Source organism: Rhinolophus sinicus, chromosome 5 (genome assembly GCF_057876585.1).
Source record: "Rhinolophus sinicus isolate RSI-liver-muscle chromosome 5, RSI-T2T, whole genome shotgun sequence".
Classification (NCBI taxonomy): Eukaryota; Metazoa; Chordata; class Mammalia; order Chiroptera; family Rhinolophidae; genus Rhinolophus; species Rhinolophus sinicus.
Window position 1 is genome coordinate 17,673,319 of NC_142505.1, and position 21,341 is coordinate 17,694,659.

General features: G+C 39.5%; 1 protein-coding gene and 1 long non-coding RNA gene across 4 annotated transcripts in view; one reads left to right on the forward strand and one right to left on the reverse strand.

The window, feature by feature from the left end:
• LOC141567182 (uncharacterized) overlaps positions 1–7,095 on the reverse strand; it is a 51,605-nt gene extending 44,510 nt beyond the window's left edge. For both annotated transcript variants that reach the window (XR_012489626.2, XR_016021280.1), the window contains exon 1: positions 6,976–7,095. This is a non-coding gene — a long non-coding RNA (uncharacterized LOC141567182). The remainder of the gene's footprint in view (positions 1–6,975) is intronic.
• Positions 7,090–21,341, forward strand: part of DYNC1LI1 (dynein cytoplasmic 1 light intermediate chain 1) — a 30,040-nt gene continuing 15,788 nt past the window's right edge. The window contains exons 1-2 of one of the 2 annotated variants that reach the window (XM_019727737.3): positions 7,090–7,351; positions 7,562–7,635. In XM_019727737.3, coding sequence (XP_019583296.1) covers positions 7,206–7,351; positions 7,562–7,635 — 220 coding nt within the window. In that variant the 5' untranslated portion in view covers positions 7,090–7,205. The remainder of the gene's footprint in view (positions 7,352–7,561; positions 7,636–21,341) is intronic. The other variant, XM_019727738.3, reaches the window with a different exon arrangement.

Sequence of the window (21,341 nt, forward strand, 5' to 3'; positions counted from 1 at the left end):
ATTTCTAAAAATACCAGAGAATTTCATATTTTTTCCATTTTGCCTTACACAAAGCCCCAAAAGCAGAAAAAGTTAATGACTTTTATGACTGAGTGTTGTCAGATTTCAATCTATAAAGTCAGTTATTAGATATCATCTCCTTTAGGAAGTGAGTAGGTGGCAGAGTGTAACTGGAAATCTAAGAAGCTGCATTAATATCACTATTTTTAAAAAAGGTAATGGACTTGAACTTCAGAGTATTTGATTACAAGGAAATGACATCCTCCAAAATATATGCAATAAATATCCAGTTAACACTATTTGAATCTTTTTCTTCTTTTCAGTAGTAAAGAACAGATTAAAATAATGATGACACTAACCATTCTAAAAATTCTATCTATTCTGTATTTAAAAATGTGTAAGTAGATAATCAAAACACTTAGATGAAGAATAAATATCCTTCTAGCCTAAAAGATAGTCTCTTGTTTTCCCTGTGCATTTCATTGGTTGTCTATTCAAGCTATTGTGAATGTGAATTGACTTATAGGTTGCTACCCTTACATTCATCACCTATTTTCAGAAATGAATTATTTATAGTGTGGTGAGCAGCTCAGTCTAAAATGAAAAGACAATTCTAATTATTACTTTAGCTAGGACTTTAAAAATATTCAGAGGGGATTATTTTTCAATGATACATTTTTAAGCAAATAATTTTCTTAGTAAAATTAAATCCTAAAGTATGCTAGCACACGAAAACACACATGCATACACAGGCATTGATTTTTTTAAGAAGGAGGAGGGGTGGATTTCATTTTAGACTTCCAAATAGAGAAGATTCTCTTTCTAGTGTTTTCTATTTAGAAAAACAAACAAACAAACAAACAAACAAACAAAAAACACCCACCAAGAAAGTCTATTGCTTTCTTCTTCTGTCAGGTATTTCCCCATCTTTTTTTCTTTTTTCTTGTCTAAGATTATGAAGTTCTGTAAGGGCTCATCTGATAAAAATCTTAGGTGAGGAGTAGGAGAGAAGTTAGGTCTATAATTAGAGGGACTGGTGACTAGAAATCAGTTAGATACCCATCATTCCATTCACTCTAAGGAGGTATTTAGAATAAGATAAACAGGACTAAAAGGAAAGCAAAAATATGCATATGTAACACTGGGAGTCTATTTTCCCTCTAATTGGATCCCTTGATCTCCTGCTGGGAGAAATTATAAGGAAGGACTCTGCCAATTCTAACATAAGAATTTTTGTCTCAAATGTCAAAGATGTTACCAAAAAAACCCCAAACCAAAACAAAAAAAAGTCATGTATTGTGTAGGGGAGAGAACTATTTAATTTCTGAAGTTCTTCCCTACACTATTTTATTACCTGAGTTGCTTACAGGAGTCAAACTTTAAAGGTCCTCTCATCTCCTTACTTATTGCCTGTTTCTTTGGTTTTGGCTTTTCAGCGGGCATTTATATCAACTGTGATTGCCAGCATTTCACACAGTGGGTGAAGTAAGTCTTATTTTAAAATCTGTCAGAGGCAGCCTGGGGAAGGCGGTACAATAGGAATCAGCTCAAGGGGTGGCTGCCTTGTCCCAGTTCTCAAACACAGAGGGAGGTACCCCCAAAAGAAAGAGGAAGCGGTCTGTATCTCCCACCTCAGCCCTGCAGAAGTTTCCCCTCCCACACCAGTTTTCTGCAGCATTTTTGCACCTGCCCAATGATCACTTTCTTCAAATAAATAAGTACCCACTGTGGCCGTCAGGAAGCTGAGTAAGCAGGGGATGATGGTTGACCGAAAGAGAAAAGAGATGTGTAGTTCCTGAGAGACAGAAAGCTGGAGAGAGGAGGAGCTGTCTCTCTTCTGGCTAATATCTCATTTCTCACTTCCAGGCCTTGAGGCTCAGCTGAAACAGAAACAAAACTGAAAGAGACTCTGGGGGACACCCGGGGGCATCCCAGGAGGGTCTAAGCACTTCCCCATAGAACAGCAGGGTACTATAGCTGATGACCCTAAGGAAGCCCAGGGCCTCCAATTAAAGGTAAATCTGTATTCATATAACCTGTTAAAGCAGCAAGAGAATATGTAATATATTTTAGAAGGATTTATATTTTAAAAATGGTTACAATAGCCTAAACAAGAGCTCCTAATTTCAGGTGTTGGAGTGAAGACATTTTTTGTACCCACTTTACCTCTTAAAACAAACACATCATCATCATAAACATCATTCTGAAATTTAGAACCCAGTGACAAGGAGTAAATCTGTTTATTCATTCACACTTTTTAACAAAACATTAGTGAGTGTCTGCTGTGTCCCAGGCACAAAGTGCTTGGGGTACATTAGTGAAGCCCTCACAGAGCTTAAGTTCTAATAAATAAGTAAATTCTATATTACATTAGACAGTAATAATAAGTAAATTTTATACTATGTTAGAAGGTAATACATTTATGGAAACCAAAAGGCAAGTCAAGTAAGAAGAATGTGGAATTCCAGGGATGAAGGTTCAAGCTGCAGTGTTAAGTTCGGTGGCCAGGGCAGACCTTATCGAGAAGCTGAGAACTAAGCAGACATTGCAGAAGGAGAGGGAGTTAGCAAAGTGGCTATTTGGGAAAAGATATTGGCTTGGGCAGCTCATTACCTCCTTCAAGGCACAGGGAAGAGCTAACACAAAGGGATACACAGTATGTTTAAGGAACAGCAGTGGGGCAATGTGGCTGGATGTGAGAAACTAGGGAGGGAGTGGAGAAGAAAAATTCAAAGAGGCAATGGGATCAGATCCTATACAGTCATTGTAAAAACTTTGGCTTTTAATCTGATTAAAATGGAGAGCCACTGTAGGTTTTGGATAGAGGAGTGACATAATCTGGCTTAAATTTTTAAAAGATTCCTCTAGCTGCCATGTTGAAGAGCCTTTTTTAGGCAAGAGATGACAGCTCAGACCAAGGTGGTATCAGTGGATGAATAAGAAATTGGATTGTGGATATATTTTGAAGGCAGAGACTACAGGATTCCAAATGGATTCAATGTGGGGTGAGAGAGAAACAGAGAAGTCAAGAAAGACTCAGGCAACAAAGAGTTGCTTCCTCGTGGGAAAGGCCGTGGGTAGAGGAGCTTTTACAGGGAAAGGTCAGAAGTTCAGTTTGGAGCATGTTGAGTTTGAGATGTGCTATTTAGATATCCAAGTGGAGATGTGGAATAAGCAGTTGGATGTATTAATCTGGAGTTCCAGATGGAGCTCTGGGCTGGAGAGATACATTTGGGAGTTTTTATCCTACAGATGGAATTCAATGGCACTGGATGAAATCACCAAGGGAGTAAGTGTAGATAGAGAAGAGGAACAAAGACGGAACCATGGAGTTCTCTAACTTTAATTGGTCAGGAAAATGAGGAAATGGTAAAGGAGACTGAGGAGCAGCAGCTAGTGAGGCAGAAAAAAAGACAACATGGTGACAGGGAAGCCACGTAAAAAAGGCTCTCCAAAAGAAGTGATCAACTGTATCATGTGCTGCTAATAGGTCAAGAAAGACAAGCATTGAGAATTTGCCATTGGCTTTAGCAACAAGCACGTCACTGACAACAAGGATAAAAGCAGTTTCTGTGGAGTCATAGGGATAAAAGTCTGATTGAAGTGGGTTATAAGGGTAAGGGGAAAAAGGAATTGAAGATAGCCATAATAACAGCTATTTTAAAGAGTTTTGCTGTTAAAGGGAGGAAAGAAATATAACAGTAGCTGGTGAAGCAGTAGGGTAAAGAGAAACTTTTTTTTAAGATAGGAGAATTAATAAATGGCATGTTTTATGCTAATGGAAATGATCCAGTGGAGATCAATAAATGATTATATAGAGAAAGAGGGGGAAGAATTGTTGGAGCAATGTCCTCGAATTGAGGAGATGCAATCTTGTGCATAAATGGAAAGATTGCTTTAGTATAAGACTATGGATTATTCTTCTATGATAATTGGCAGGATAGCTGGTATGATAGTTTAGATGCTGGAGTGGGAGTAATTGTGTTAGTGGAAATCTGTGTTAGTTCTAAGGCCTCCAAGGAGGAAAAGGAAAAAAAAGAACAAACAACAAAGGATTAGGAATCAGAATGGCTTTGGATTTCTCAATGGCAACACTAGAATCTAGCAGATTCTAGGGCCTTTAAAAATCTAAGGGAAGATAATTTGAAACCTAAGAATTCTATACCCAGCCACACTATCACTACATGAATATAGACTAAATGCATTTTCAATGGTACAAGGTGTGTTGGATATCTTCTGTTTGCCCCTCCAGATCCACTCTCCCCCCTTCTCTATCCTTTGAGCTCAGGGAGGTAGACCTGCATGGCCTCCTTCACTAGAGTTCTCTTGCCCTCTGGCTTTTGGTTGGGTTTGGCCAATGTAAGACACTGGGAAGATACCAAGGGGCAGAAAAAGAGGTCAGTCCTGTGTTCTTTTACTGAAAGCCACAGATCTTGTTGGGCAACCCTTTCCTATAGTTGAAGCTCTCTCTGGATTCTAGTAAACACTCCTTATTTCCCCTTCAGGCTTAAATCTTCTGGCTGTTGCTTAATATTGTTCACACCATTGTAAATAGTTGCTTCATTATGTTTTCATCTAGCATTCCCTTAAGAATGCCATTTTTTTCCTGGCTTGACCTTGACTGGATACACAGGTCTCCAAAAATGTATCCATACAGCTTTTCTTATTAAACTACCGGAGGATGTTCTCCACTAAAATAAGAAATAAGAAAATGACACAGGAATGCGGCAAAGGGAATCTCCAGAACAATAGTGAAAGGAGATCCCAGGATGACACCTGAGTATTTGGTATACAGAACAACCAATTCAAATTGGCGCAGGCTAGAAAGTTCTTCACGATGTCTTCAAGTTGTTAGAATATCTTAAAATTGTTAGAATACCGAAAGAGGAGTTTTACACAACTGGGATAAAAATTTGATACTGAATTCGAGTTAAGGACATAGAAATCTAAACAAATAAAAACCAAGAAAGTTGTTCATTTTAGTTGTAACAAAAAGTTGGGCAAGTAAGAAAAGTAATCATAATGTAGGAAATAGCTCAATTGTAAATAGCATTTATGTAACAAAAATTCCAAGGGACTGATGAGTTTTCCTTTTATAGATTTCCTTATAATACGTACGTTCTCTATTTTTGTTACACGGAGATTTCCATAGAAGGTATTCACCATAACAGTACTGAAAGTTGCCAGGACATTTATTCTAACATGATTTGACCTAGGCCATCTGACACAGTGGAAAGTTAAAAATCTAAGTTTACCTACCTCTGACCGCTGTGACCTGGGACAAATTACTTAATTTCTGATCCCTTACAAAGTATAAAGATTGTAACTCATACCATGTAGAGTGCCTGGCACATCGTAGGCACTCATAAATGACCCCTCTTGTCAGCTATCTTAGTGGAATAATGCTGGACAGGGATATTATAAAACCACGTGGAATACAACTTTGACCGCAATATAAGTGGATAGTTGGGCATCTAGAAGTAATGCAGTATTAGAGGCTTGACACTATTATAAAACGAATACTTCCAAGACTAAGTATATATGACACAGAACTGACAACTCTGTATATAAACAAAATGGAGGCAAAAACGTTCTGAGGTAAAAAGATGACTGAGGGAATAAAGTATAGAGAGTGAATCAACTCAGAGGTACAAGTGCAGTCTACAGTTCTCCTTTACAGCAGTGATTTAAAGTCCCAGATTCTCTTGGGAGTCCCTGTCCTGCTTGTCACCATAGAAAGCCTGGGATCCCAAGGCAGGGTTCTGGTTTCCTTTCCTAATCATACAAACAAACAAACAAATGAATAGTTTTAGCTGCATGAGTTCAATAGGCCCATCAATTTCCGGGGGTGGTCAGTTATTAATGGTTTGAAAGGTAAAGGAAAAAACATATAGACACATAATAAACACATCAAGCACTAAAGATTTGTCAGTCACTGTTCTAAGCCATTTTACATCAGTCGTCCCATTTAATCTTCATAATGCTGGGTCCTTTTATCCCCATTTTACAGATAAGTTAACTGAGACTCAGAGGTTAAGGAAATTGTCTTAGGTTACATAGCCAGTAAACTGATAGAACTAATTCTAAACTCAGATTTGCCAGCCTCCAAAGCCTTTTAGGCTTCTAACTGCATTGTTAATGTATAGCAAATACAGTCTTTAGCTGTGGATTTTTTTACTAGCCTAACGACATTGATGAGGTCATATATAAGCAAGTGACCTTCAAATACAAGATGATAGCTAGTATAACGTACAAAGGCCAGACTATTTTAAGCAACTGCTTTTCAAGGTATAATAGGATAGAGCCTTAAAACCCGTCAAGTCTTTCTGGACATGGGTCTCAGACATTCAAAATATAACCAGTACGGTTCTGATAGAAAGGGAGTTATTGTCGGGTTATTTCAGGTTATTTTCCACCTGTTTATTCTCAGTACCAACTGTGCCTGCCATTGTTGAATAAAAACATCTGCTGACTGGATGGACAGATGATTCACCTGGAGGGTCTTTTCAAATCTCACACAAAGCATCTCAAACAAAACATTAAAGCAAGCCCCGTCACGCAGCTGCTTAGGGGCTCGGGGAACATGCACCTGATGTGGGACAAAAGTTTGAGAAACATGTCGCCACCTGATAATGAAAAAAAGAAAGCCCAGAAATCGGGGACCACAGTAACACTCCAGACCCAGGCTGTACACGGCCTATTTTGCAGCGGAGCTCCCTATTTCCATCTAGGCGCCAGTGAAACGCCAGTGTAGGCGGGAGACCCGCGCTTAGCCTGAACGGTGGGACGGCAATGACAGTGCAAGAATTCCACGCCAGCTACAGTGCTTGTGGACCCGACTGAGAGCAGGAGGGAGAACTGTTCACCTGACACACCCTGCTCGCCCTGCTGCAGGCCAGGGTGGCGGATGGCGTGGTGGGAAGCGCTTCAACACGCTGAGCTCAACCCAACTGGGGTTGCAGCAGATCGACCTACCCAGGAACCCGCGCACGCGCATCCCCTCCGCGCCGGGCAGCCTGTAGCGCACGCGCAGTCTGTCCTCTCCGGCTCCGTCAGTCCCTGCAGCGCCCAGGGCTACGCCCCCGCAAACCCCGCCCCGCTCCCGTGCGCCGAACGCTCCATATCCGGGTCCCCACCGCCGCCAACGCCACCGCTGCCGCCTAGCTCATTCAGCTTTGCCGGGAGTGGTGTGATTCCCGACCAAAATGGCGGCTGTGGGGCGAGTCAGCTCCTTCGGCTCTTCTCCGCCGGGATTAGCTTCGACTTACGCAGGGGGCCCCTTGGCCAACGAACTAACGTCGGGCAACGGCGGTGCTGCAGCAGGCGACGACGAGGACGGGCAGAACCTTTGGTAATGACCCCACCCCTCCCTGGGTCCCCGCTGGCGCTCCCGGCCCTGCGGACGCCTCGGGATCCCGTGCCCGCCGGAGCTCGGCGTCTGCCCCAGTGCACTGCGTTCTCGGCAGCCCCCGCCCAGTTGCGCGGAGGCCGTGTCCATCCCTCCCGCGCGGCGGCTCCGGCCTCTGGCCCCGGCCTCAGCGTGCGCTTTGCTCCCCGTTAGGTCCTGCATCCTCAGCGAGGTCTCCACCCGCTCGCGCTCCAAGCTCCCGGCGGGGAAGAACGTACTGCTGCTGGGTAAGTGGCCCCCGCCTCGCTCCGCCCTGCCCGGCCCCACCCCGGCCGGGGTCCGGGTCCGCCCGCCGGCTCGCCCGCCCGCTTTGTGCGGACTGCCGGGCCTGACCCCGCCCCGCCGCCCGCATAGTCTCTGACAGCTGGGGGAGAAGGGGAACTGGGACCCCTTGCTGCCCCCGGACCTGCAGGGACGCGTCCTCCCCAGTGCCCTTTTTCCTCCCCTGGATGTAGGGAGGCCCTGATAATCTCCTCTGGCAAGGACAGAATGCGATAGCCCATCGGAGTGATTCTAGTGGCTTGAGGTTTACCTAGAAAATAAGGAGGGTTTTTCTTTCATAGCAAAAATTGGTAGCAGGAGGCTCTTTGCGAGAGCACCAGTGCAAATGGTATGCCATTAATATTTAATAGCCGACTCTTTGTATAATTGACATAGAAGCTAGAAGTTAGACCTGATAGTCGTGGTAAATGTTCTTATATTTGATTGAGCTTTTTCGCGTATAATGGGCTTGTGTAGCAGCTGCCTTTTTAACTATCACTTATAATTCTGAAATTTGTAAAGGGCAACAGAACACCTTTCTAGTGCAGTCCCTTAGGCCAAATGGATATAACAAGGAGAAATAGTCTAACATCTCAATTCTCCTGATTGTTCTATATCCCCTCTGCTCTCTGGAAGTTATGCATATTGTTTCTTTACTGAAACGGAGTGAGGATAGAGGACAGTAAGGGAGAACAATTCACAGGTTCGTATTTTTGCAGGCTTGGTTTAGCCCCTGAGTCATTTACAGGAGACATTTCTTCCATATTCTTTAAATATGAGATATTGCAGTTTGGCTTATAAGATGATGGTTTAATTTTAAAACTTTGGTATTGGTGTCTCGACTTTTTGTTATGTACATGTAAATACAGGAAAGGAAATAAGTCATTTACTTGACAGGGTCTGCTTTTAATAGGCATGTTTAGATAGAAACAAATTACTTATTTTTCATGGACTGCTGCCAATCTAGAATATAATTCTTGATGTTCGTTAAAATCACATGGAGCTAGTTGAAAAATTGGTTTTTACCTTTTTTTTTTTTAATGTGATTGAAAATACCTACTGCAAATTAACCTGGGTTCAGCCATGGCCCTATCACATACTAACCCAGTGATCTGAAGCAAATTCCTTGACACCTATAGTTTCTTCATCTTTAAGATGGATGTTATAGAAGTATAATGCCTACCTTTTAGGTTTATGGGGAGGACTGAATTACATAATGTTTATAAAGTGATAGCACAGTGAATTTTTATGATGGATTTGTCTTAACTAGATGAGAAAACATTTGATCAGAACTTTCTTTTTCAAAAGTGAATTAGTGCCTACATAACTGATACTTACAGGGCAAAGATAGATTAGGATCCAAAAGCAAAACAATTCCAGAAAATGTTTGAAATTTACTAATTTAAACAAATGAGTGTTAATTACTAAACTAAAATGAACCTAAGACAATATGATCTCATTGAAGTGAATATTTTAATTACTTTAAGTTAAATAAAGCTTCTTTTCAAACATTGCCATTGTAAAGATAAGATTCCTGAATTTTGTTTTCATTTTATAAGTTCCTCCCAATTATTCCTATCATTAGTTATTATGCTACTTAGATGGTTCGGTGTGTAGTGAAACAAAAGCGACAGTTTTGTCCATTTCTTGCTGATTCTAATTTGCACTGACGTTGCACCATGCTTTTTTTAAAATCTGCTTTTGACACTGGGTCAGTTCATGTGACTGAGAGTACTTAGAAGCCCCAGAGTCTTCCATCCCTCCATACTTAGAATCGATTAAATTTCCTTTTTTTATGAGCTTTATAATTCATAAAGCTCCATCTAGTGTCAAGTTATATGAGCTTGAAATTAAAAATTTTTATGTGAGTACTATTGGGGATTTTCATCAAAGTCCCTTTCAGCTTTCTAAGAAGCAATAACAGATTTTTATACTGATTACATAAATAGGATTAATTTTCTAAAAAAGCTCTATAGATTTCTTAAAGACATTTAACCATCATGTGGCAGCATTCAGTTTATGCTGATTGAGGGAATAAATATATAAATAGTGATTGTGGTTTTCTTTGTTAGGAGTTTGAAGCTGTGAGGCAGGAGGATGCTTACCTTAATATGCCTTTCATGAATTATGGTGATCTCTGGAGTTCCATATTTAAAAAAAACAAATACGAGACTTGAACAAGGTTTTATATTTCCAGAAATAACCTAGAATAGGAGTGATGAGCAAAGCTTAATGTACCGTAGACACAGATTGCAGTTTAACCTTAGCTTGCTACGTGGCCTCTTTTCCCATTGCTTGTGGAAGAAAAAGGTTAGGACCAGCAGTCGGTCAGCCATTCTCAAAGCCTTTTCATATAAATCTTAGTTTACTTCTGTTTCCCCCTCCCCAAATCTGGGAGATAGATGTTAGCACCAACTGTTGGATGAGGTAATGAATTTCAGAGACCTTTTAAGTGAGTTTCGAAGGTTACACTGCTATAAAGATCCTATGTTCTGTGACTTTGGCATGGCTTTTCAACTTGATAGAAGTTCCTGCAAGGGAGAGAGTTCTATGTACTCTCTTCCTACTGCACAATTTTTTTAAAAGGCCATCTTTGACTGAAAGTACTAATAATTATTTTAAAGTAAAATCCAAATATTTGTTGGAATTCTAGGATGTAGCTTATCGAGGGACACCACTGTGACCATGGCACTTGAGTTTAAGCACTCATTTAACTACTAGGCCTGACCTCTAGCGAAACCCAAAAACACTAGGACATTAGTGTTTAACTGTTCTCTTTCTTGAAAGATTTTGGGCATGAGCTTTACTAAAGCTTATTTTTAATTTTAAAGGCAAAACGTGTGTGTTTGTAGGTGTGCATGTATTTTAAATAGGATTTAACTCATAAATTGTCCTTTTAGGAACTATTTTTTCTTCTTTACTATTTATATTTAATCAATTTTACTACAATAATTGCAATTATATTTTAATGGGTGCTTTTAAGGACACTTTCTCCATATCTCGGTTTCTTTCCCATGTTTTGATAAGAAAACTCCCTAAGGAAAATAATAATATTTATAGAACACTTACTTGTACTGGTCATGTAAAATTGTTTACGTACTCTTTTTATCCTCTTAAACATCAGGAAATGCACACAGAGCTGTTAAGTAAATTTCCAAAGGGTTACACAGCCCAAAAGAAGCAACATAAGAATTCTAAATTGTGTAGCCTGGCCCCAGAGTCATCATTCTTAACCTATCCACTGGACTGTCTCCCTAGAGGAAAAGAGAGCTTTCTTTGTAGGAAAAGTAAGAAGGTATTTAGCGGTTATTAAAGAATGTTATCTGATTCTCCTAATGTATCTGTTTCATTACAAAAAATCTCTGATTTAGATTAATTGAATTCATTGTCTACTAAGATACTTAAATAGACTTGGCCCCCAGTATAGTGCCTGGTTTATAGATAGGACATTGTTATGACTTTCTGATTTGAGACCAGCGTGAATTAATGAAAACTGGTTGGCACTTTGGTGAGTCATGTAAGCCTCATCTTTCTCATCTGCAAATTAAGATATTAGGATTTAGTGGTTGCTAAAGTCCTATGTGACAATCTATGTATTTTTTTTAATTCTAAAGCTTCTGAGATATTAAATATTTTTAAAGAAATGTTTTGAAGACGTATTGTAATTGGGTTTAAATTAATAAAGTATTTCCTTGTAGATGTGAGCTGTTTGATTCCACCCAGGGAAGAAATCTAGAGTCTCTATTTCTCTCTGAAGGCACTAGTCCAGGATGCTATGCAGCCAAAAAAAAAACAACAACAAAAAAATCCCACATAATGCTGAGCATCATCAGAAAGTATGTTTGAAACAGTCTTCTTTCTTATTCAGGAACAAAACTAGCTACTATTATGCTTGAATGTAAAAATGAATATGCAAGTCGGAAACCTCAAGATGTACACAGTGGAACTAGAAATCTGTTCAGAGAAGTGACTAGTCAAGGAAATGGATGGTTTTCTATGTGAGAGCTGACACTGAAAATAATGAGATTGTTCAGTTTGAAACTATTAATCTTGTGAGAAACGGATTAAAGACCATCAAGATTCCATGACTTGTTGGAAACAGATTTTTATCAGGAAAAATATGTTAATACAGTTTTATGGCATGATTGGTTGTGGGAATGTGATGCCAGGATTAGTGTGTTACTACATATATGATGCTGGATTGGTAATTTTCAAAGGATTAACAAAATTATTTGTTGGATTTTACATATTACTACTACTAAAAATATACCAAATATAAAATGTTTTGAGAGTCCAATGGCATATTGGTATTTTATAATGGTCAGGGTCATTGGCCTTTTATGTAAAGGGCCAGATACTAAATAATTTAGGCTTTGTGAACCACCTGGTCTCTGTTGTAACTACTCAGCTCTGCCCTTGTAGCTCCAAAACAGCCATAGACAATACACAAAATGTAAATGAATGGGTGTGGCAGTGTTAATGAAACTTTATTATGAAAGCTTTATTTACAAAAGCAGACTAGATTTGGCCTGTGGGCTAATGTTTGTGGACCCCTGATTTAGGTTATTATGGGCATCAATTTTATTAATAAGCATAGAGACTAGTTAATAAGAGGTTTTTGGTTAATGGTATATGATGTTTGGCACATAGTATGTGTTCAGTAAATGTTGGATGAATGATGACCGGCTTTTACTTAAAGTATCATTGTTATTCCCGCTAGAGGTATAGTCTGAACATAGGTTCAACAAGTGTTAAGAGGAATTCATGTATTTCCCCCAGTGCTACTGTCAAAAACAGAAGCAGAGCTGGAAAAAACACAGATACAGGCTGGTAGACTGGTAATTCAGCTGGTGTGACATCAACGTGAGAGAAAATGTCAGCAAAAGCACTTTGAAAATGCAAAACTGAGGAGAACCTTGAGTTAGGAAAAAGAAAGGACCCAAGTTTAGCATGGGACTCTGTTATTAATAAGTGAGTGACCATGAGCTAACCTTTTGGACATTATTTGTAAAGTCAGGCCAGTGGCTGTTAGAAAGACCTCTTTATTCATTTGTTCATTAAACATTTATTAGAATGTGCTGTGCTTAAAATGCCTTGCCGAGTCATCTGGGGAAAACAGGACTAAGATTCGGTCCCTGCCTGCTGGGAGCTTATAAACTCCTGTAGTAAAAATCGAATATATCAGTATGAAATAATTGGTTAAAAGATCACATAAGATATTGTGGAAAAGGTGGTATGTGAGTAAAATTTTGCTAAGTAGTGTGGGGAGGAGAACAGTGTGGGCTGTGGACCAAGGGAACATGTTGCAGTAGTTAAAACCTGGTGAAAAGGACCAAGGCAGCTTAGGTTTGCTGGAGTCTTTACCTAGAGGCACCTTTCTACCATTTGGAGCTGGGGGATTGTTGGCACATTACAGCTTCCTGACCTGTTAATTGAGATTCTTTCATATTTCATAGGATTAAAAGAACTAAAAGAAATTATGTCTAAAACACTTTCATCTCGAAATTGGAAATCACTATTTTAAATTATAGAAGTATTACATGTTTCTTGCCAGAGAGAGAAAAAAAAAATTGACAGAGAAAATGAAAATAAGCATGATCCCTCCACTTAGAGATAATCAGTGTTCATTTTTTCTATGTGTATATTTTTTAAAATAAACTAATACCTTATATATTATTTTGAAGTCAGATACTTATTTTTTACTGTCTGTATCAGAGGGTGTTTTTTTTCATGGCAATAAGTATGGTTTTCTCCGTTTCATTGACTGAATAATATATGTGGCTATACCATAATATTGATTGGTAAATAGATTATTTTTGTTATACCTCATTTTCCACTTGCTCAGTGTTATGTTTGGGATAAATTCCCAGAAGTTGAATTGCTGGGTCAAAAGTATAGTATCTTTTAAGCCTTTCTATATATTACCAAACATTCTTTTAGGGAAGTTGTACCGTCTTACATTCCTACCATCAGTATGTGAGAGTACTTGTTTGCTAGCACCATTGCTAGTACTAATGATTATTCATTTTAATCTTTGCCTGTCTGGTAGGTAGGTTAAAATTTGGCATCTTAATTTAAAGGCAGTTTAATACATCATATTTATTGATTGAGAACTATTGCTTTAGTGTGACTTTGACCTTCTGGAGCATAGGAACTGTTAATAACCATTGGGATTAGCATTTATTGCCCTTCATAAATGTTTATTGAATTAAACATTTCAGTTCATGTCTAGTCAGTCTGCAAGAGTGAGGGAAATGATAAAGGATAAGTTCTTATTTTTTCATGTAATGTGGATTACTGATTGATGATATTCAAAGGTAGGGCTTTGGCCAACCAGTGGGAGATAGGAACATACGTATTATGCCTGTTACTTGGGTGTTCTGGTAGGTGCTTTATTATGTAGCATGTTCACGGTTTTACAGAAGAGAATTTTGAGCCCCAGGTTACACAGCTGAGCCAGGATTCAAAATTGTGTTTGTGTAACTTTCCGCTATACGGGCACTCCTTCACACATAGGAGGGATGTAGTTCTGAACAGCTGTGCCTAAATGTTTATGTACAACCAATGGGTGCAGATGCGGCCTCTGGATAACAGCCTCTCCCTGCCTGGTCGGTCGGCTGAGGCAAGGGAGGAGATGTTCTCTGTGAGATGGGGAGCAGACCAAAAGCCCCCACCCTGCCTGGGTCATCCAGATAACCTGTGGGAGGCCATTGCAGGTCTGAGCCGAAAAGTAGTTCCAGTGAAGACCCCAAATGGCTCTTGTCACCAGATCTTTCAGATAAAATAGGATGATTTACATATTTTGCATCATGCACGGGCAAATAAAAAATGTCAGCTTCATAATGTTGTTATCTCACTTGGGTAAAGAAGTAATATGGCAGGCTAGAATTCTCTCCATTCCAGTTATGATGCTGTCAACCATAATGTACCCAACAGAGGTGTGGAAATGGGAAATCAAAGCTCTGAGTAGAATGCAGTTATCGGGCACACTAACTTGGGCAAAGCAAGGAAAGCACAGTACTTGTCTTCCATGACAACAGGAGAGGAAACTGGGAGAAAAGGGAGGCAGAGTACTGCTTAATTTTACCTTACATCTTTTCTATTTATCTTAAGCTGGTGAAGACTGAAAGCTGCTCCAGGAACTGGCAGTCAGTGGTGTTTAAGAGCATTTCTGGATTCAAATCATGACCCTTTCACAAATTGCTTAATCTTTCAGATTATAATGTTTACCTTGTAGGATTATCGTGAGGATTGTATGAGGTAATGTTTGTAAAACACTTCAAACAGTGGCATACATTGGAAATGTTCAAGATAGCTGTCATGAATGTATTATGTGTAGTTAAGTGTTTTGCTTTAGCTGCTCATTTTCACATGATTCATGTTTTTATGTCATCTTTTTAAAACACTGTTGATTTCTTATAAAGGAATTTTATTTCTAGTGTGTCACTGATCAAGAAGTAATGAATGGGGGCTGCCGGTTAGCTCAGTTGGTTAGGGCGCGGTGCTCTTAACAACAAGGCTGCCGGTTCGATCCCCACATGGGCCACTGTGAGCTGCGCCCTCCACAACTAGATTGAAACAATTACTTGACTTGGAGCTGATGGGTCCTGGAAGAACACACTTAAATAAATAAAAGTTAAAAAAAAAAGTAACGAATGATAATAGTCATAGAGCTTTAGATCCATCACCATAGAGATTGTCTGGTTTTACTTCCTCTATTTTAGAAGCCAGGGAGCAAACAGAAATAATTGACTTGTCCAGGTTCACACAAATAATGGTGATCATGTTGCAGTTAGAAATTATACCTTCTAAATCTTTCATTTTTAATCTGTTAATCAAATTGTCATTGTAAAGTTTATGGACATTACGTTGGATTAGAGATCTGTTGGGGAGGTAAAACAGTATGGTGAGCACCTTTATTCCTACACTGTTTTGGTGACAGTGTATTTAAGGAGATTTTCTTACAATTTGGTTTTCAAATTTGAGCTGAGAAGAGGTGAGAATTGATGGCTGTTACTGCTTTATGGTAAAACGAGTTCTTTTTAGTGCTTGGATCTTACACTAGGCTCACAGAGAGTGACTTACTTGGACAGGGTTCAGACAAATAATTTGGAATACAGGCTTATGTGCTGTGGAAAATTTCACTGTAATTTGATCAACAAATCTTCCTTCCTTTGGTCCATCCACTGGGACAGGGTTTAGCCTAGAGACTGTTTCTGTATAGCCAGCAAGCTAAGAATGGGGTTTGTTTGTTTATATTTTCTAAGAGTTGGGGAAAAATCAAAGATGAATATGTGACAGACCTTAATGTGACCTGCAAAGCCAAAAATATTTACCACCTAGTCCTTTACAGAAAAAGTTTCCCAGCACCTGGATGAGGATATGAAAATAGCTTTGCTATAATAGAATTTGATGTGAGGAAATATTTTAATTTATTTTAAGATATGCCATCTTTAGGAAAATTTAATATAAAAGTGCAAATTTAGATAAAATATGGAGAATAATTTTACCACCACCACTACAGGGTTCTTTACATTACAGAAGGACTTTCATCTTAGTCTGTTTAAACAGGAAATTTCTACTTGTATAAGTGTTTGTTTACAGATCATTAACTACTTGGCTGGCACACGTAAAGCTGGTGTGTCTGTTTCACTGCCAGCTGAAGGCCAAGGAACTGAATGAAGATAAAGCTTTCTTACAGTTTATAGACAATAGATAGATGAATTCCTTCATCATTGTTCGAAGCCACACAGGCTCCGTTTCCCTACTTGCCACTTTAAAGGTATATTAATTACATAGAATGAAACACATATGTAGTATTTTTATTGTTTTATTTTATTCCTCAAACTATAGGCTTTGTGTGTTGTTTTCCAAATATAACTTGGAATTTACTGACTTCTGCTTTTTGCATTGTTTGGCCAAGATGATTTTTAAATGTCAATGCCAAATACTGCCATCCTGAATTTTAACATTTTTTAAATCCTTCAAATTACATAATAGATTAAAGAGAGAGGGTTCATTCATGATGGACTTTTTAATATCTTCAGGCATCGTTCAGCTTGGCTGTGGCAAGGCAGCTGAGTACCGTCAGTTCAGTTCAGTTCAATGACTAGAAAGTTTTCCTAAGTTTAGTGAAGGAGGTATGTATTATGAACTTACACTATTAATCTGTTATTGATGAGAGATAGCCACTTCAGTTTTATAAATATAAGTGATGAATTATTTTAATAGACTGTAGTAAAGGTCCAAGACAAGTAATTACAGATGAGGTATAGTTATGAAAATAGAAACGGGGGTTGTGATTAAAGATACGAATTTTGATAAATGACCTTCTGTGTATCGGGTGGGTGCTGTAGAGTGAATGTGTACCCCCCAAACTCATGTTACAATCCTAATCCTCAATCTGATGGCATTAGGAGGTGGGTCTTTGGTAGGTGATTAGGTCATGACGGTTGAGCCCTCATGAATGGGTTTAGGACCCTTATACAAGAGACACCACAGAGCTAGCTCTCTCACCCCTTCTGCCATGTGAGCACACCGTGATAAGATGGCTGTGAACCAGGAAGGGAGCCTTCTCTAGACACCAAATCTGCCAGCGCCTTGATCTTGGGCTTCCCAGACTCCAGAACTGTGAGAAATAAATATCTATTGTTTAAAAGCCACCCAGCCTGTGGTATGTGTTTTTTGTTGTAGCAGCCCGAAAAGACTAAGAACGTGGTTTCTGTTTCTGGTGAGCAAGCAGGGACAGTATCTACTAAGAATAGGATCATCTCTTACTGGGAGCACCTTAAAAACAAGGGCCTTCTATCCTGCTGACTGTTAAGAGAACTTGCCCAAAGGATGTTAGTTGAATGAAGGGGACAGACTTTATACACTTACAATGTGCTGAAGGAAACACATAAATAAGCTGACACACAACACCGAAGTGTCTCTGTGTGGTGTGTTGTTGAGAGTACAAAGAAGGGCGCTTAGCCAGACTTGTGGAGTCCAAGTTTCCTAGAAGAAATTAAATTGAGACTGAAAGGATAAGCGAGGGTTTTCCCAGGTGTGAGGGGAAGGGAAGAATATTCCAGAAAAACATGACAGCATGTATGAAGATTTAGAGGTGGGAGGGAGCCAGGCCCCTCTGCTGCACTGGAAGAAGTGAGTGGCTGGAGTGTAGCATGGGGTTAGTGGGACATGGGGAGATGGGCAGGAAAGGTAAAGGGGCCTTTGTCAGGAACACTGGTCTTTACACTTTGCCCTTTACTGCAAGCGCAGCAGGAAGACCCTGAAGGGTTTTTCTGACATCTAATGAAAATTCCAAACATACAGAAAAGTTGAAGGAATTTTACAGTTAATACTTATACCCAAACCTAGACTCTACCATTAACATTTAAATATATTTGCTTGATCACATGTGTCCCACTATGGGATCCTTTCTTTTTAACACGTTGTGTACGGATCACGAGAATCTTCACGAGGGATTTAAACCCTGCTGGAAGCAACGTGTTAATACACTTCAAAGAAAATCGCATATATCAGTATAGGTACTTCCCTCTATAAATACTTCAGCGTACATATCATTAACTAGAATCCCCTGAAGGGTCTTGTGGTGGGGGGGACCTGATGAGATTGTTTCAGGAAGATCACTCGGCTGCTGGGGGAGTGGACTGGAGTGTTGTAAGAACCTAGTGCATGTTCACTTTTGAGTGGTGTGAGGAGGCCACGGGTTAAATGCCTAAAGACTTAAAAGAGAAAAAAACCAGCCTAACAAATAATCTCATTGGAGGATGTGCATCACCCTGGAGCAAGACTCTTATCTCTGTGAAAACCTCAGAGAGGATTCTGGGAGATAGTAGGTAACAGATGAGATTTTGTTTACAGAATATGACTTCATTGACCCTTTTAGGCCTTTTATAAAATAGACCTATTTTCAGATGTCCCCATTTGCCACTATTACAAATCATGTCAGAGTTCATTTAGGTGTAGCAAAAGTGACAGCTGCAGAAAGTGGTCATTGTAATTGAGGCTTAAGACTTATGAAAAGAAGAAACATGCTTAATATGTGTAAAATAGGAATGTTCAATTCCAAATATCAAAGTTGAAGAGGGGCAAAGAGTAGTTGATAGAAATTTTGTTCCCAGATTTTGTTTCAGTAAGCAAAGTGTTTCTTTAAACATCTTGAGAATCTTTTCTATGCCAAGGACTGTTAGGTATTAGAATATTCTGAAGAATGAGATATTCTTCTATTTTATTCCCTCATCCCATTTTCTTCTGAGAAAAAGGAGAGTTGCCCTCTTGAGAAGGTTGGTTTGTATGCTCTTGGGAGGTTTGCATTATTGCCATGCTCCCACACCTTTGTGATTGTGGCCTGGCCTCGGTTTCCTCCTCTGTAAGCAGAAGAGTTCGTTAGAGTTCTTTAATCTGTATGTGTTTATGAAATTCTTTATTCTCATTGTGAACACTTCTGACTTGTTACAGTAAGTGAGAAATTTTGAAATCACAGGGTGGGAAAAAAATCTACCATATTTTACCAAATTATATTTGACACTATGCTCTTTTTCAAATTTAGTGTTGTAATGTTTATCTTACAGTGGATCCCAAGGTACTGAATGTTAAGGGGCACACTGTTTTCATCTAAAATTCCAGGAAAGAAATTGCCAATATATCAGAGTGAAACAAACTTCTTTCTCAGTCCTTAGAGGTAGAATCAGGAGGATAGGAACATAACCACCTGCCATTCAGAGGCAGCCCACAGAGAAGAATGCATTAAATCATTTTTCTTCTGAAAGTATCAGTGACCCCTGAAAGCAGAAAACCCTTTTTCTTTTGTGAATCATAATACAAAAATAATGAAGTGTTGTTTTAAAGGGAGGCAAGTTACAGTCCTTTAATTTTTGTTTATGGATGTGAAGCAGGGCCCAGTTGGGACCCCCATAGTAGAGGCCTCGTCTTTCCTTGACCTAAAGATTAGTAATAGATAATCCCCCTGCAGCCTGAGCTCAGCTTGAGCTTGGAATGTCCCCTGTCCCACCCTGTTTTAGAAAATTACCCTGAAATTTAGGCTTATTGATCACAGTCTCTATGGTCTAGCATTCTTTCCAGGCTACTCCCATCATTGTTCCTGGCTTGCTGACTCCACCAGAGAATCACATTGCCAGAAAGAAGGCTCCATGCAGACCCTCTAACCCTCACGTAGCCTTTGGAGGAACTCCCAGATTTTCCCTTAAGTACCCCAAGCAAATCTGAGAATGTGAAGGCAGTTTTTGGAGGTGTTAAGCACTGCCTTCTCAGACCAGACTGCTGTGATAATAAACGCTTAGTCTATGACTCAACTCCTGTGTCGGTCTGTTGGCTGAGCGGCGCAGGCACCCACAAGCCCCGGACTCGGTTGGCCTCTGGTTTTAGAAGCATGTTAACGGATTTGAAATTTCATCCTTTTTCTGTCCTCACTTCTTAGGCTTTTGCATTTCAAAGCCATTAATACACAAAGTTTTAAAATATTCCCAAAGTTGGTAAGGGGTCAAAATTTGTATCCTTCATTCAGGCATTTGTGAATCTCATATTAATATTTTGGCACTTTTTTTTTGTGTGTCGTTTGAGGCAAGATTTATTAGTGGTTGCTCTTAGGAGTATACACTTTATTATGAAAGGAGCAGAGTTAATAGGCATTCTCTATGCACTGGGGATGCAACAGGAAGTAAAACACAAAAATGCCTGTTGCTCTGGGGCAGGGGTGTCCAAACTGCGGCCCGCGGGCCAACTTCAGCCTGCAATCCATTTTTAATTGCCCGCAGCAAATTCCAAAAATATATTTAGTTTACTTAAATAAACCAGGTGAGGCAATACGTACTTCACCTCGAGTGAGTGGCCCGGCTGTTGGTGTATTTTACCGAATATGGCCCTTGGTAAAAAACGTTGAAAAAAGTTTGGACACCTCTGCACCGGGGCTTTTAGGGGCAGGGAGTGTCTAAGTAAAATACATTATGTTAGTAAGTTCAATGGAAAAAAATAAAACAAGGAATAGGAATGTTGGGAGGTTGTGATTTTATATGGGAGTCTTCCACCCTTTTGCCATAGCAATCTTTCTAAAATATCAGTCTTTCTAAACACTTTCTAAACACTTCCAGTGGCTCCCCATTATCTTGAGGATAAGGTCTAACCATCTCAGCCTGGCGTAAGATGCCTTTCATAATCGTGCGTCCCTTATTTGTTCTTACCTTCTGGCTCCTTTCCCCCTCACTTTCTAAATTTCATGCATTCAAATTATTTGTCCTTTCTAGAAGGACACTTCTTTGCCTCCAGGCCTCTATCTGTGCTTCCCTTACTTCCTGGAATGACTAACTAACTGTCCATGGGTCATTAACATTACAGTATTTAGCTAAAGTATTTCCTTCTCTACAAAGCCCTTTCTGAATCCAAGCAAAGCTTGCAATTAAGGGTGACTTCCTAGGTGGTTGCCTATTTCTAGTGTAGTCCTAATTACAATATCTTGAAATCGGCTCCCGTTTATTTTCCTTCTCCAATTTATGAGCTCCTACAGGACAGCAACAGGCTCAGATATCTTTTTTTTTTTACGTTAATAAACTATTTTTTAGAGCAGGTTTAGATTCACAGCAAAATTGAGTGGGAAGTCGAGTTTCCAAATATCCCATGTGCCCACATAGGCACCACATCCCCCACTATCGAC